This window comes from Equus przewalskii, chromosome 10 (assembly GCF_037783145.1).
Source record: "Equus przewalskii isolate Varuska chromosome 10, EquPr2, whole genome shotgun sequence".
Taxonomy (NCBI): Eukaryota; Metazoa; Chordata; class Mammalia; order Perissodactyla; family Equidae; genus Equus; species Equus przewalskii.
This window is the reverse complement of record NC_091840.1, coordinates 4,197,397-4,211,047: the sequence shown is the minus strand read 5'-3', so window position 1 is coordinate 4,211,047 and position 13,651 is coordinate 4,197,397. Positions and strand designations below refer to the sequence as shown.

The window sequence follows — 13,651 nt, the reverse complement described above, 5'->3', positions numbered from 1 at the left end:
TCTGAGCCGAGAAGATGAGCATACTCTATCCGTGGGAGGTGAGTCAGGCATGTTCTCTGACTTCTGGAACTGGGGAAACTTAAAATGTGTTTTACGAATAGGCAATGCAGTCCCATGGTTCAGCATTCAGATGGTACAAACAGGTGCGCTGTGATCTTCTGCCATTACCCCGTCCTCCTGTGGCACCTGGGACTCTTATGATAGACGAGAAAGTGTGTGCAAGGCGGTCAGCTGCAGGCTGAATACAGCCCATAGATGCATTGTTTGGCCTGTATTTAAAAAATTTTTTGAGACGACATTTCGAAATCTGGAAATTTCACATCCGCATCTGAACCGGGAGCTTTCTTTGGAAAAATCGGTGATCCGGCAGGTCTCCGTTGGCCCTTTAAGTGCGACATGGGCTCTCCAGCTCAGCACATCTATGTGCTGTCCTCTCCTCCCTCCGCTCCCTCCCTGCCAGCAGCTGCAGGCATCCAGGCAGCAACCCGACCTGGCCTCTGTCCTCCCACCTCCCCCTCTCAAGGCTAGAGGGCAAGAGTGCGATTGACTTTGGGGGAGTCATCTTGAGTCTCTTTCCTAACTTCCAGGAGACTGGCGATCAGTCAGGCCTGGGCCAGGAGTCCAAAGCCCTCCTCCCACCTGCTTAGGCCTGGCCTCATCTCAAGCAAGACTTGCCCTGCGCCAGATGAGGATGCCAGCCTCCCCCAGGGCACCTCAGCTGCTTGCTTCAATTCGCCATGAGGGCTGAGCAGGGAGAAGCAGGAGAAGGCGACCGCAGGGTGGGGTTCTGCCAGGGAGCCCCTCAGCCCTGCCTCGGCCACCCACTCAGGGCTCAGGGAGCCCGGGATTCCCAGGACATAACTGGCGATGGGCCGCCGTGTTTCCCCACGCGCTGGGCTGCTGGATCACGAGGAGGCACGCAGCTCCTCGCTGGGGTGGCGCTGGCTGCCTGCCACGCCACAGGAGGCCGAGATTCCCCTGAAACTGAGAGCTGCATTTATCTCTCACCAGCGACAGAGAAACAAACCAGCACGCTCTGCCCAGGAGGCATTTCCAGAAATTTGGGCTCTGGTTTCTTGTTGATGAAAGGCCAGATTATCCTGGGCTTCTCTGTGGCGAGGGAGCCATTGAGCAATAGGTGTTTTGTTTTACAGATGACAAGATTTTTGACATTGAAAAGTTTAAATGATAAATGCAGAAACGTCGACCGGCTCCTCACCCCTACCGGTGAGGTTGCTGATTTGAGCTTCCATGCTTGACAAATTTGTTCTTCACAACCTTCAGCTCCTCTGGGGCTCCCCATAGCTCCAACCAGCTCAGGCCCCTGGTGCCAGAAGACTTCATCTCTCTCAGTTTTAGGGTCATACAGGCCTAGTAGGGCCTATGCCAGGTACACAGTTTTCTTTTTTTTTTTTTTTGAGGAAGGTTAGCCTTGAGCTAACATCTGCCACCAATCCTTCTCTTTTTGCTGAGGAAGACTGGCTCTGAGCTAACATCCGTGCCCATCTTCCTCTACTTTATATGTGGGACACCTACCACAGCACGGCTTGACAAGTGGGGCCATGTCCGCACCCGGGATCTGAACCAGCGAACCCCGGGCCGCTGAAGTGGAACATGTGAACTTAACTGCTGTGCCACCAGGCTGGCCCCAGGTATACGGTTTTCTAAAGCAGAAGTTGGTAAACTATGGTGCATGGGCTGGCGGACTGTTTTTGTAAATAAAGTTTTATTGGAAATACAGCTGTGCTCAGTCCTATTGCTTGTGGCTGCTTTGGCACCAGTTGAGTAATTGCCAATACCATCTGGCCCACAAAGTGTCAAATTGTTACTGTTGGGCCCTTTAAGAAAATGTTTGCCAACCCCTGCTCTGAGGGAACGGAAGCTTGCCTTATACCCGGGAGGGCTGGGGTCAGGTCTTAGTGTTGGGGAAAATGGTATCAAGGACTGGAAAAGATCAGAGTAACAGCTCAGCAGGGCGACTGTATCCCAGGGCGAATGAAGGCAGGAAAGGGGCTGGTGCACTGAAGGGAGATGGAGGGCTCTTGTGAGCCAGCCTCCAAAGGTTGGCCTGAACTGCCAGCTTTGCAAACTGCTATGTGACAGCAGGTCGGTAAACTCCCAGGAGGTCCAGCCACCATTGCTTCCACCCTCGGCGGAACAGCACAGCCGGGTGGCTGTCTCTGCAGCCGGAGTCTCTGGAGTTCACCCCCTTCTGCCCTGCGTGCATTTGTTACACCAGTGTTGATGAGCCTGCTTCTGCTGCCCGGTCCCATTCGGGGTGCTCAGAGCAACAAGGCTCTATGGGCTCACATTCTAGGGGGGCAGGGAGACAAAATACACAACAACAAACCAATAAATAAGATTAGATCACAGTAAGCAACAGGAAGAAAATACAATCCTGTTATGTGGCTGAGAAAGCATTTCTGGGGAAGGACAGAACTTGGAAGGATGAGAGAAGCTAGGGGAATACATTTGTAAGCAGACAGAACAGCTAATGCAAAGATCCTAAGGCAGCAACGTGCATGGGGAGTTTGAGGGGTTGAAAAGGGGCCAGGCTGGTGAGGCCGGGGGTGACCAAGTGGAAGAATGGAGGAAAAGGCAGGCAGTGGTCCCAAGGCTGGTTCCATCCCATCCTTAGTACCTAGGCTACCTTCCCCATAAAACAAGAGTGTGCTCCTCAGAAACAGCTGATCAGCCCCTAGGTCAAACTGCCATAGGAGAGTTTCTCATCGCTGAGACAGAAGACGGGCTGGCCAGCCTCTTCCTGCCCCTTGAATCTGCAAACAGCCCTGTGTTTGGGAGAGACCCTCTCTTGCAAAGGAGGCTTGGGGAGGAGGGGCCTTCTTCCTACATTGGCAGGATTTTGGGTTCAGAGAGTGAATCACAGACAGTGAGGCCCAGGCTCTGGCGCAGGATTTCCTGGTGTTTCCTGCCTGGGAGAGCAGCCTCGCTATCAGGGGCAGCAGCCCACCACTCCCTGACGTCAACTCTCCTTCTAATGAATGGGTTTCCTTTTCCGTTTGGGAAGACATGATCTCTGTCATCCGTCCTATCGACCCTGTCATGCTAACCCTGGCCTCTCCTGTTTGGGAAGGAGCGGGCAGACTAACGAGAAGGCAGTGGGTGAAGGCAGGAGGGTGAGGAGGACTCAGCGGACGGGCTTCCGAGCCGCCAGGGGCTCTCGGGAGGACAGAGGCCTGCTCGTTCAAGGTCATCAGGGTGGGAATTGAGGACCCGCAGGGGCAGTAGTAGTGTCTGCTCCAGACTGCCGCTCTCCTTGGGTGCTCCCAGGCACGCTCTCTGGGCCACCTGTGTAATCTGAGCAGGCCTTATCTCCCCTACTTATTCTCCCCAACTAGCCCAGAAAAAAGATTCCTCCTGGTGGAAAGAGGGTTTGTGCTGTCATCATGTAAATATAACCATTTTAAAAATTGCTCAATCTCTGAAAACCATTATTTAAAATTTTTGCAACCTCTAAATGTGCGTGTCCTGGGGCAAGGTCATGGTTGCCTCACTTGGGTTGCCGCTCTGGCTGTTTCAAACTAGCTGTGAAGGCCAGAAGGGTTCTGTGTGTGGCTTCAGAAGGGATGGGTCATTGCTGTCTGTTTATACTTAATGTAAATACTTATTAGTTTAACTTACCATGCTATCAATATCGCCGTGTGTTACTACAATTTATTTTGGATCAGAAATTCCCAGTGGTACGGTACAGTGGTTGTTTGTCGCACTTCATACCTCAACAGCAAAGCGACACATGCAAAAAGAGGTTGCCAGCTCTTTTCAGGATGATTAGGATGCTCCCGTGGTCCACGTGGTCCTCACCACTGAGCATCACGGTGCAGCCATTCAGCAACTTGACTCGGCAGCTGTCCCATGCCAGGCACCGTGCAAAAGTAGAACCATGCAACGGATGGTCTCATTCCAGTTACTGGAAGTTAGGAAATCGGGTGATTCACCACTTGCAACTTGGAAGAGTTGAATCAAATTCCACCTTCATTTGTAAAGCTATCTAAATGTAAAGGAAAAGTTAAAATCAATCTGAAATACTCATCGATTGTAAACAGTTTGGAAATTCTTGAATAGCACCAAATCACCAGTGTTAACATTTTGTGTCTTTACTTTCAGTCTGTCTGTATGCACGCGCTCTTTCCAATTTTTAACAAAATGAGATAAGTATACTACTCTTTGGAAATTCGGACTTTACGCATACTGTCATGAAACATTCTTCTAGAACACAGTTTTTTATGGATACATGGTCTGCCAACATAGTGATGTGCCATTCTTATTTAACCGACTCCCCCACTGTTGATTGCTTCCACGTTTTTGATAGCACGAACAATGCTGAGATGAACATTCTTGTAGGGAGCGTGTAATTGATTTTTTGGGATAATTTGGTGTAAGCGGAATTCAGAATGTTTTTTCGTCCAGTGTGGCCATCCTTTTAGCCTCACAACACCCCCCCTGGAATAAGCAGGATATGATTACCTCCTACAGCTTTTCCAGGTTCCAAGTTCCAGCCCATGTGGGTCCACCAAGGAGCCACATGTTACAGATCAGAGCCATCTCTTCAGCCTCTCTGAATACTGCAACATGTTCCTTTTTAAAAATTAGCTAGAGGGGCCTGCCCGGTGGCACAGTGGTTAAGTTCGCACATTCTGCTTCCGTCGCCTGGGGTTCTCCAGTTGGGATCTTGGGTGCGGACGTGGCACGGCTTGGCACGCCACGCTGTGGCAGGTGTCCCACATATAAAGTAGAGGAAGATGGGCATGGATGTTAGCTCAGGGCCAGTCTTCCTCAGTAAAAAGAGGAAGATTGGCAGCAGATGTTAGCTCAGGGCTAATCTTCCTCAAAAAAAAAAAAAAAAAGAAAGAAAGAAAGAAAAGAAAATTAACTACAAAAAGCGTTCTTGGCTCTAGGGATGAGCTCCTTCAGCCCCTTGGGCCATAGGACCGTACATTCCAGGTTACAGCGTGTATATGGGCGCATTGGGAAGATGGAGGGGGGTCTTCAGCCACTGCACAGAGACGGGTTGGGCTGCTCTGTGCCATGGAGCTGCAGGGCCCAGGGCTGACATGGTGAAAAATGGTCTCGCCTCAGTCCGGTGGGGGCTTTCCGTGCTCATCGCGCCAAGGCCAGTCAGCGGGAACCCAGTTTTGTCCAAGTCTAACTGACACCTTACGGGGAGGTGCCGCAGCCTATCAGGGGCAGCCTGACGCGACCGGGGGGCCTGAAAAGTAATGCCCACCGGCGGCCGCTGCGGCGGCGGGACGCGGCGGGCGGGCGCGGGGAGCGGCTCTGGCGCCCCGCTCCTCCCGGGCCTGGCACCCCGGCGTGACGCACCCCGGCGCCCGCCGCGGGGAAACTGAGGCCGCGGGGGCGGGGCCGCCTCCCGCCGCGGCTCGCGCGCGCGCCGCCCGGTGTCCGCGCGCGCGGTTGTCAATAAAGTTCTCGCGCGCCGGAAGCGGAAAGGGAAGCGGCGAGTCTCCATGGCGGCGGCGGCGGCGGCGGCGGGGCCGGTGTTCTGGAGGCGCTTGCTGGGCCTGCTGCCCGGCCGGCCCGGGTTGGCCGCGCTCCTCGGCCGCCTGTCCGACCGCCTCGGCAGGAACCGGGACCGCGGGCGCAGGAGGTGAGAGCGGCGGCCCGACCCCGCGAGCCCGCCCGGCCCCGCGCGCGCCCCGCCTCGCCGCGGCCTTCCCCGGGGAGGGGCGGGTGCGCGGCCGGGCCCCGCAGACCCCGCAGACCCCGCAGACCCCGCGGAGCCGGGCGAGCCGGGCCGCCGCGCGGGGACCGCTGAGCGGGGCGCGGGGCGTGCGCTCTGGGCGGGCCGCCCTCCCGTGCCGGTTCGAGCCCCGGGTGTGCGTGTGGGAGCGTCTGCCCGCGAGGGACACTGTTTGGGCTCGGAGGGGTCTTTTCCTTAAGTCATCCTGGCGGCGGGGTGACTTGGCGGGAGTGAATCAGCCCTGCTGGGATTCTGTGCACGCAGCGTTTCTCACATCCTGCCCGAGAGGGCTGTGAAGCAATCCTGAGTCAGTGGCACTCAGGCGAGGAAAGAGGAACCACTCGAACCCCCTTGACACTTTTCAAAGGGCCTGCCTTCTGGAAAAGTACTGAAGTGAGTTGTGTAAATGGTGAAGTAGGCTTTGAAGCAGTTGGTTCAGGCGCTGGTCTTTCAGAGTAAACATTTGCCAAGAACACGCTGACCTAAGAGGCCTGCTGCTATTGCTAATAGGAAAAAAAGAGAAACAGTACTTTTGTGTGCAAATCCTTTCCTTATTAGAGAACGAGCCTTACCCCTGATCCTTACAAAAAAGAACTCCTCGGAACTGCATCCTTTAGTAGCGTTTGGTGTTCGGTTAGATGTTTAGCTCTGCTCCTCGGGTAGACTTGACCTCCTGGCTGAGACCTCCTGGTCCAGAGCTCTGTGGTCCAGGCCTATGTGCTGATTCTCGGTGTAGAGAGGAAATTGCTTCGTATTGGGTTATGTTAGAAGATTTTCAGCAGAAATTCAAATTTGATTTAGGGGAACTTTTAGGTGATAGACTCAGCGCAGGACGAAACTCTTGGAAGCCTAGATCTGAGTGGCTTTAAGTTTCCCATCACTGAACCCGGTGGGAGGGGTGGTGTGGAAGAGGTGGCCTCTCCGCTGTCTGTAGTTGGTGCTTAGCAAAGACCTGTCCGTTCTAGTGGGTAGGGAAGTCACGTGACTTCTACGTCCTGGCATTGAACCACTGAGAAATTTGGTTTAAAGTTTCAAAAAATGTTCTTTCCTCAAAGATGAGATGTTCAGGTGATTTCATCATTTCCCTGTATGTGTTTAAACTCGATGAAAAACACTTCGTTATTAATCATTGTTTAACGTTGGAATTGATTACTAAAGAATCTTGGGGCAATCTCCACAAATTCTTAAAAAAAAAAAAAAAGACGTTTCTCGAGTGTTTTCTTGGGGGAGAAGGGGCAGTGTGGCGGCTGGGATACTCTAAATTGCCTTCCTGAAGTCCTTTTTGTAAATAGTATCTGTGGGTACAGTTTGTGTGGCTTCATATTTCTTTTTAAGTGGAGAGAGAGAGTTGTTTTCCCGGGTCAACAATTAAACCAGAAACTCAGTTGAATCACAAACATAGAAACACAAATCTCAGAAATTTGTGTCCTATAATCCTTGGCAATAGTGCCTGTGTCGGGACTGAGGATAAAGGCTTTGACCGGGACTAGTACAGTGCTATAGGCTCCTGACCCTTTCTTTGTCTTACTTGGTTTGCAGAGTTTTTCCGATTCTTCATGGCCTTGTTGTTTGGGGTTACTCATGTCTGTGTGGCCGCTCACCCTCTGTTGGCTGCTGACTTTCGTTTCTTCTCCATTGTTCAGTCACACCTCCCAATTCCTCATTCCCTGAATGATGTGGTTTCTTGTAACTCTGATCATTGATTCATTGATAATAGTTCTGTGTAGTCATGAACTTAAATTATTTTAGATTTTAGTTTGCCGATCTGACTCAGCTGTTGGCGGGCCTGTTGAATTCACGTGGCTAGCAAGAGGTGTGGTGAGAGGGGACCATTCTCTTACTGAGCTGGTTTCCTTTCAGTTATGGAGACAGCCAGAATGACAGAGAACTCCACTTAAAATTACTTCTAATTAGTGATCTAGAAATACCGTTGTCTTCTCTTAAGCAGGCTTCTGACTCATTATCACGATGGACTGCTGGGTTCATTCGTTTGTTCAACATGCATGCATAGAGCACTGCTCTTCTGTGCTAGGTACCAAGTAAACAAAGATAAAGACATAGCCCACCTTCAAGATACTCAGACCCATGAACAGATGATAATAGTAAAGTCAGGTAGAAAAGGTCATGGTGGCACGTAAGAGGCACACTTGGGAGTCAGAGAAGGCTTCCTGGTGGTGGTGAGTGTGTTTTGGAGACATGTAGGAGTAGGCTAGGTGAAGAAGGGGGCAGTGGGTGTTCAAGGAAGGATATAGTGAGTGACGTGGGCTGATGATTGTAGCAGCAGAGGACGGCAGTTCTGAGGTTCCACAGGTACTCAAATCATTTCCAGGGGCTGACTGGGGCTGCTGAGTTAGGAAGGGAGGGAGAGAGAGGAGCTGCGAGCGAGCCAGTCCTCTGGGCCTAGACCTGGGAAGCAAGCTCTGAGGTTTCATGTATAGTTTCTTTTGATAAGGGTCTAGGCCTGAGATGGGGGGGCTTATATGAAGTCAGGGACGGTGGGGATGGAGGAGAGGGTTGGATTAGAATCAGCTCTGGGTGGGGGGTTGTGTAGGGGGAGTGCTAAGGAGGTAGGTCATGTTTCTGACTTGGGTGACTGCATGGATGGTGATGCGCTTCACTAAAACCGGGTGAAGGAAGAGAACCAGGTTTGGGGGAAGATGACAAAGTGAGTTTGGGACATCTTTTTTTGCTTTTTTGAGGAAGATTAGCCCTGAGCTAACTGCTGCCAATCCTCCTTTTGCTGAGGAAGACTGGCCCTGAGCTAACATCCATGCCCATCTTCCTCTACTTTATATGTGGGATGCCTGCCACAGCATGGCATGCCAAGCGGTGCCATGTCCACACCCGCAATCCGAACCGGTGAACCCCCGGCCGTTGAAGGGGAACGTGCGAACTTTATCACTGTGCCACTGGGCTGGCCCTTTGGGGGCATCTTAATCAGTACCCAGAAGCATCCAGGTGGTGGTGCTTAGTATTCAGTTGACTGTGGCAGATCTGGGCTCAGGAGAAGGAGACAAAAACTCCAGATAGCTTTGGAATCATCAGACTACACAGAATTGAGTTGTTACTTGGAGTAGATGAGGCCTAGTGGGAAATGTGTCAAGAGGGCGTTAGTTCCTAATCTTGAGCTTACCTGCCAGACAAGGAAATATTTTCTCTGTGGTCCCCTTTTTTTAAAAAAAATCTATTTTCACTTTGAGCTATATGTGCAGAAAAGTCTTATTTTTGAAACTCAAGTCCTGTTTTCTCTATCCTAGGTGTGGGTATGTGCGTTTTCGCTTGTTGGAGGGGAGGTGAGAGGAGGGTCCTAACTTCCCTGAGTTATAAGAAGGAAACAGATCACCAGCAGACTCTTAGTTAGATTTTCTTATGGTGTAATGGCAGATCCACACTCTTGTTCAGCTTGTTAGTGGTTTGTACTGTGAGGGACCACTAGAGTTCCAGAAATTACCACTTCTTTGACCTTTCTGATCCTGAGACCCAGTCCTCCTTACCCGTAGAGTTTAGCAGAGCCAGCTCTTGGTCTATTTATAGTAGTAGAATGGATGGGAGGGGGATATTTAGAATCAAAGCTTAATTTCCCCAAATAATTCAAAATTGATCTTGCAGGGAATTAAAGTAAGATTTGCAACTGACTGACTTTTAAATCGTAGCCTCATTAAATTAATACTAACATGGGTATCCCCTGAGCACATTGCAGCTGGTGATGAATGAGGCTGCGTCAGTCAGTTTTGTGCGCTCAGATGGACAAAAACTAGCCTGGGATTAAAGTGTTCTGATAGATAATCCCCTGGTAAACATGTGATCTGATTAATGTAAATGCGTCAATTTCAAGGCTGCTGGGAAGTCAGGCTGGTGGAAGGTTTGTGTTGGTAGAAATGTGATTGGTTCTCGCCAGGCACTTTGATATGCCTGGTCTGTCTTGCTCCCCGAGGTGGGTTGTGGGCTCTACGTATATTTTAGATTTCTGTTCCCTCGATGTAATCTACTTCCTTTTGGGCAAGCCAAGAGGAGAGTCTGCCCAGCCTGTAGCCAAATGCTGGCAGCCATGGCCTCTCGTGCTGGACTTCTTGTGGGAGTTCAGCGGGCCGTTGGTCTTGTGTAAGCTACGGGAATTCACACTCATTTCCCTTACTTGGGTTGAGGTCTTGCATTAGTCAGGAAGGGCTGCCTGCTGCCAGGGTTGCAGGAAGTACAGTACCTTCTTGTAGTTTCTTGAGCCTTTCTCAGGAAGTGTTGCTCTTTTCTCATCAGTTCACTTTTTTACGTTTAAATGTGTCTGACTGAGGGGGGAGGGTGGGTTTTTCTTAAAAACTAGTTTCTGAAAATATTGTAATCTGGAGAGTTCAGTTTCTTTTAAGCAATCCGGAAAGCTCAGTTTCTTTTAAAAACTTCTTTTCTCATCGTTTTGTACAGATTTGGGTGGGCTCCAAGCCGCAGAGTTTGTACCATGGATCTTATCTTACAGTTCCAGAAGACCTTGTGAACCTTTAGCGCATGACTCTGAGCCCACAGGAGGGACGCTTAATGCCCCATGTGCGGCACAGAGAACTGAGCTCCTGTCCTGTCCATTGTGGACGTGTGGTTAGCATCACTATAGTCTTTCTTCAGAGCCCCACATCCCCTATTTTGAAAAGACCCTAGGACGTTGGCCTGCTTATTTGTGTCCCACTGGTAGGGGGTGACACTTCGTCCTGTGGCCCAGGGGAAGCAGACTTGTATCCTTTGAAACTGTGACAGCTGGGGAGGGGGCGTGTAAGGTGAAGCGTCGACCTCGGTGTAATTCTCTGGTGGTTGCCTTTCTTTGTTGTCATCTTTCCACGGACCATGTGGGGCCTTGGTCGGACCTCCAGGCACATTGTTGCATGTCCAGACACAGGGCAAATGCAAGGTGTGGCAGTATTTTCCACGGAGCACGCACAGCTTCAAAGTGTTGGTGAAGTAGAACACTCCTGTGGCCCCACAAAGAGGAGAAATGCCTTCTCCCCCGTTCCCCAAGGCCTCTCATGAGTTGGGGGTGGGCGTGCTGCTCTGTCCTCACTGCGTGGTGGCCCCTAGTCTAGGAGCTCAGGGACAGGAGAGTCAGTGTGTGCCCTCCTTAGTCAAGGCAGTTCAGGTGTGGATTCCTCTTAGAGATGGTGGGAAGAAGCTGCCCCCGCCCCGCTGCACCCCTCCCTTCATACTCACTGTGCCCTCTTAGAGTCACCCCTACCCACCCTCCGTCTTCTCACCCTACTCCCTCGGGCCCCTCTCTGGGAGGAGGAACAGGGCTCCTGGTTGGGAGTCCTCGGTGTTGAGGCCCAGACCACTCCCCAGTTCAGAGAACTTGACTGCAGCTTCCATGGAAAGGCTTAAATCACGTGGCTGAACCTTTACCCGGAGTCAGGTGTCTTGTGGGTGCCTGAAGCCTGCCCTCTGGAGAGGAGGCCGGTCCTGTTTCCCTCAGCACTGCAGTTTGTGGGCCCTTGTGCAGTGTGGCCTGTGTGTGTGTGTTGTTGCTGCCTCTGCTGCCGAACCGGGGGCTGGATGGTGAAGCGGCGCTGGCCTGGGTGCAGATCCCGGGCTGCCCCTGCTCTTGCCCTGGCCCAGTTCTCTAAACTTCGCTGATACGCTGGAGTAAAGGAGCGGCCTTCGAGAGGCCAGGTGGGCAGAACCTTCTTATCTGGGCCCCCATGCCCGACCACTTCCTCCTCCCCAGAACCAGCGGTAGGAGCTAGGTGGTATCTAGAAGGAGATGATTCAGGGAGCCCAGCCTAGATGTGGAAATTGTGTGTGTGCTGGTTTAGTTCTCTAAATGTGAGTGTGACAGCTTTGCTTTTTTGGTAAAGTAACCGCAGCTCCCTGCCTCCTCAAGTCTCTTGGGGCTTAAGTTTTTGAGCTGGGACGTGTAGTTCTTGGTCAAGCTTCCTGAAGTGAGGGCATCGCCCGTGCAGGTGGCCGGCCCCTGGGACTGGGACTAGGGTGCAGTAGGGGCTGCTGCTAGCATGGGGACACCATTTCTGAGAAGATTCCCAGGAGTCACCTGGTGGAAAGCGGGAACTAACTCCCATGGGGTTCCTGCTGAGGCGAAAGAAAAAGATGGCCCCCGAGCAGGCTCCCAAGAAGCCAGCAGTGCGCACCCAGAGCGCGGCTTACTGCCTCTGCCCCAGCGGAGGCCCTTTAGTTAGGTGTTGGGTGTCGCCAGTCTCGAGGGGGTCTCCCCGGCCTGTCCTGTCATTGTGGGGCCTTCATAAAACTCTGTTCTCCTTTCCAAAGCACCTTCCTCTTCGGGGATATAAAATTGCCACTCAAGAGTTGGGTCTCCTCCGCAGTGAATCCCTGAAACCTAATTGGCTTTCAGCTCCTTCTCCTCTCTAACAAAAATAAACCTGTCAGTACACAGATTAAACAGGAAGCTAACATAAAAAAGCCCTCAATAAATCTTGGACTGAGGCCGTGGTGGAACATTCCCAGGGCGAGCCGCCTGACAGGGACGAGACCTGCCCAAGGTAGCCCGGGGCGCCCGAGCCCATCCCGCCAGGAGCCTGCCAGAGCCTCTCGCCAGGGCAGGATGGGGGGGCCGGTGCCCGGACACGCCAGGAGTCTACAGGGTGTGTCCGGGTGCCGGCCCCCCCATCCTACCCGGACACCCCGGTAGACTCCTGGCGTGTGTGTTCTCTGGGCTGCCTATTGAGACCCTCCTGGGTTTTTCTGGCGATGGTGGTGTTTGCCAGTTCCTGCTTCTCATTTTGCTCACGCCTCTCCTTGCCTGCAGCAACCTACCCCCCCACCCACATTCCCTGAGTCCTACCAGGTTTTCAAAGCCCCTTTGAAGGCAGGGTGTTGTAAAGCCTTCACAGTAGCTCGGGCATTGCCGGCTCCCGTTTTTGATCACTGGAAGCACATGCACTGTATATTTTGACCTTTGATTAATTTTAGCATTTTCTCCTGTGTTGTTCTTAGATGATTTCAGGTGTGTAAGCTTGTGAGGCCACCAAGTTTGTGGGAGGCAGGGGCCATGTCCAGTTCTTCATTTCTGTGCTCCACGATCCATAGTTGCTCACGTGATGACTTGGATTGAGGCCCAAGCTGGCACTTGCCCTCTCCTGGGTTGCCGTGTGCCAAGGAGGTGTTTCCTCATCTTCCTTTTTGGGAGCTGATGTGAGTCTTTTGGCCCAGATAAAGGATGCGTGGGGCCAGACTGCATGGCCTGGGGCGGCGGGTGACGCCCTGGTTCTTTTATATGGTCTCAGAGATGATAAGTGCAGTGAGGCTGGGAGATAAGTTGATCTCACGCTGCTATGGGGCTTTCCACCTCAAATAGACTATGTTTAATTAATGAATATTAGACTTTAGGCCCCCTTTGGGGCTTCAAATTGATAGATTGTTGTGCAACTTTCTCGTCGTCTTGTGGTTTTCTGTTGGTCTGAAGGATCTTTCCTCTCTGGAAGTTAGCCTTGAGCACAGCGGGCGGATAGCCTCCGGTTTGGGCAGTGGAGGCAGCAATGCCTTGTTTACGTGCCGAGGCCTTTTATTTGCAAGCTGCTGCTCATTACCTGGAAGCCAGAGAAACTGAGCAAGCTGATGCTCATGAGCGGGTCTTTAGAGACAGCAGGAAAGGATGGCTGCTTTCTCACCTCTGCCCTCTGAGGCCCATGGCAAGTCCCCGACTTCCCAGGATGCAGATCCGGAGGGCTGGTACCTTCCACCCATCGACTAAAGTTCTCTTGGCAGTGAATTGGCAGTGAATCGGCTGTGACAGGCCGGTGGGCTTTCTGGGAAGCACAGCTGTGGGCCATCTGGCGTCTGTGTAGGGACATTTACAAACCCTGGGAAGATTCAGTGCTTTATCATGAAGCAAGTAAATGAAATCATCTTCCTGGAATTTGTGGCCCTTTAGGCCTTGGTGTGTTTAAGTGTCCTTTCCCCAGAGTCCCTCTTGAGGCCGTGGTG

The 13,651-nt window shown here is 52.1% G+C and overlaps 1 protein-coding gene and 1 long non-coding RNA gene across 2 annotated transcripts in view; one reads left to right on the top strand and one right to left on the bottom strand.

Moving 5' to 3' along the window:
• Positions 1-1,163: 1,163 nt before the first annotated feature.
• On the bottom strand, positions 1,164-5,278 carry LOC139073809 (uncharacterized). The gene is made up of 3 exons (XR_011522840.1): positions 4,486-5,278; positions 3,643-4,009; positions 1,164-2,313 (listed from the first exon to the last, which is right to left on the bottom strand). It is a non-coding gene; the product is annotated as an uncharacterized lncRNA (long non-coding RNA).
• A 97-nt stretch (positions 5,279-5,375) lies between these two features.
• The window catches only part of PGS1 (phosphatidylglycerophosphate synthase 1), a 38,618-nt gene continuing 30,342 nt past the window's right edge, over positions 5,376-13,651 (top strand). The window contains exon 1 of the mRNA XM_070559812.1: positions 5,376-5,626. Within this exon, the coding sequence (XP_070415913.1) occupies positions 5,487-5,626 (140 nt within the window). The 5' untranslated portion in view covers positions 5,376-5,486. The remainder of the gene's footprint in view (positions 5,627-13,651) is intronic.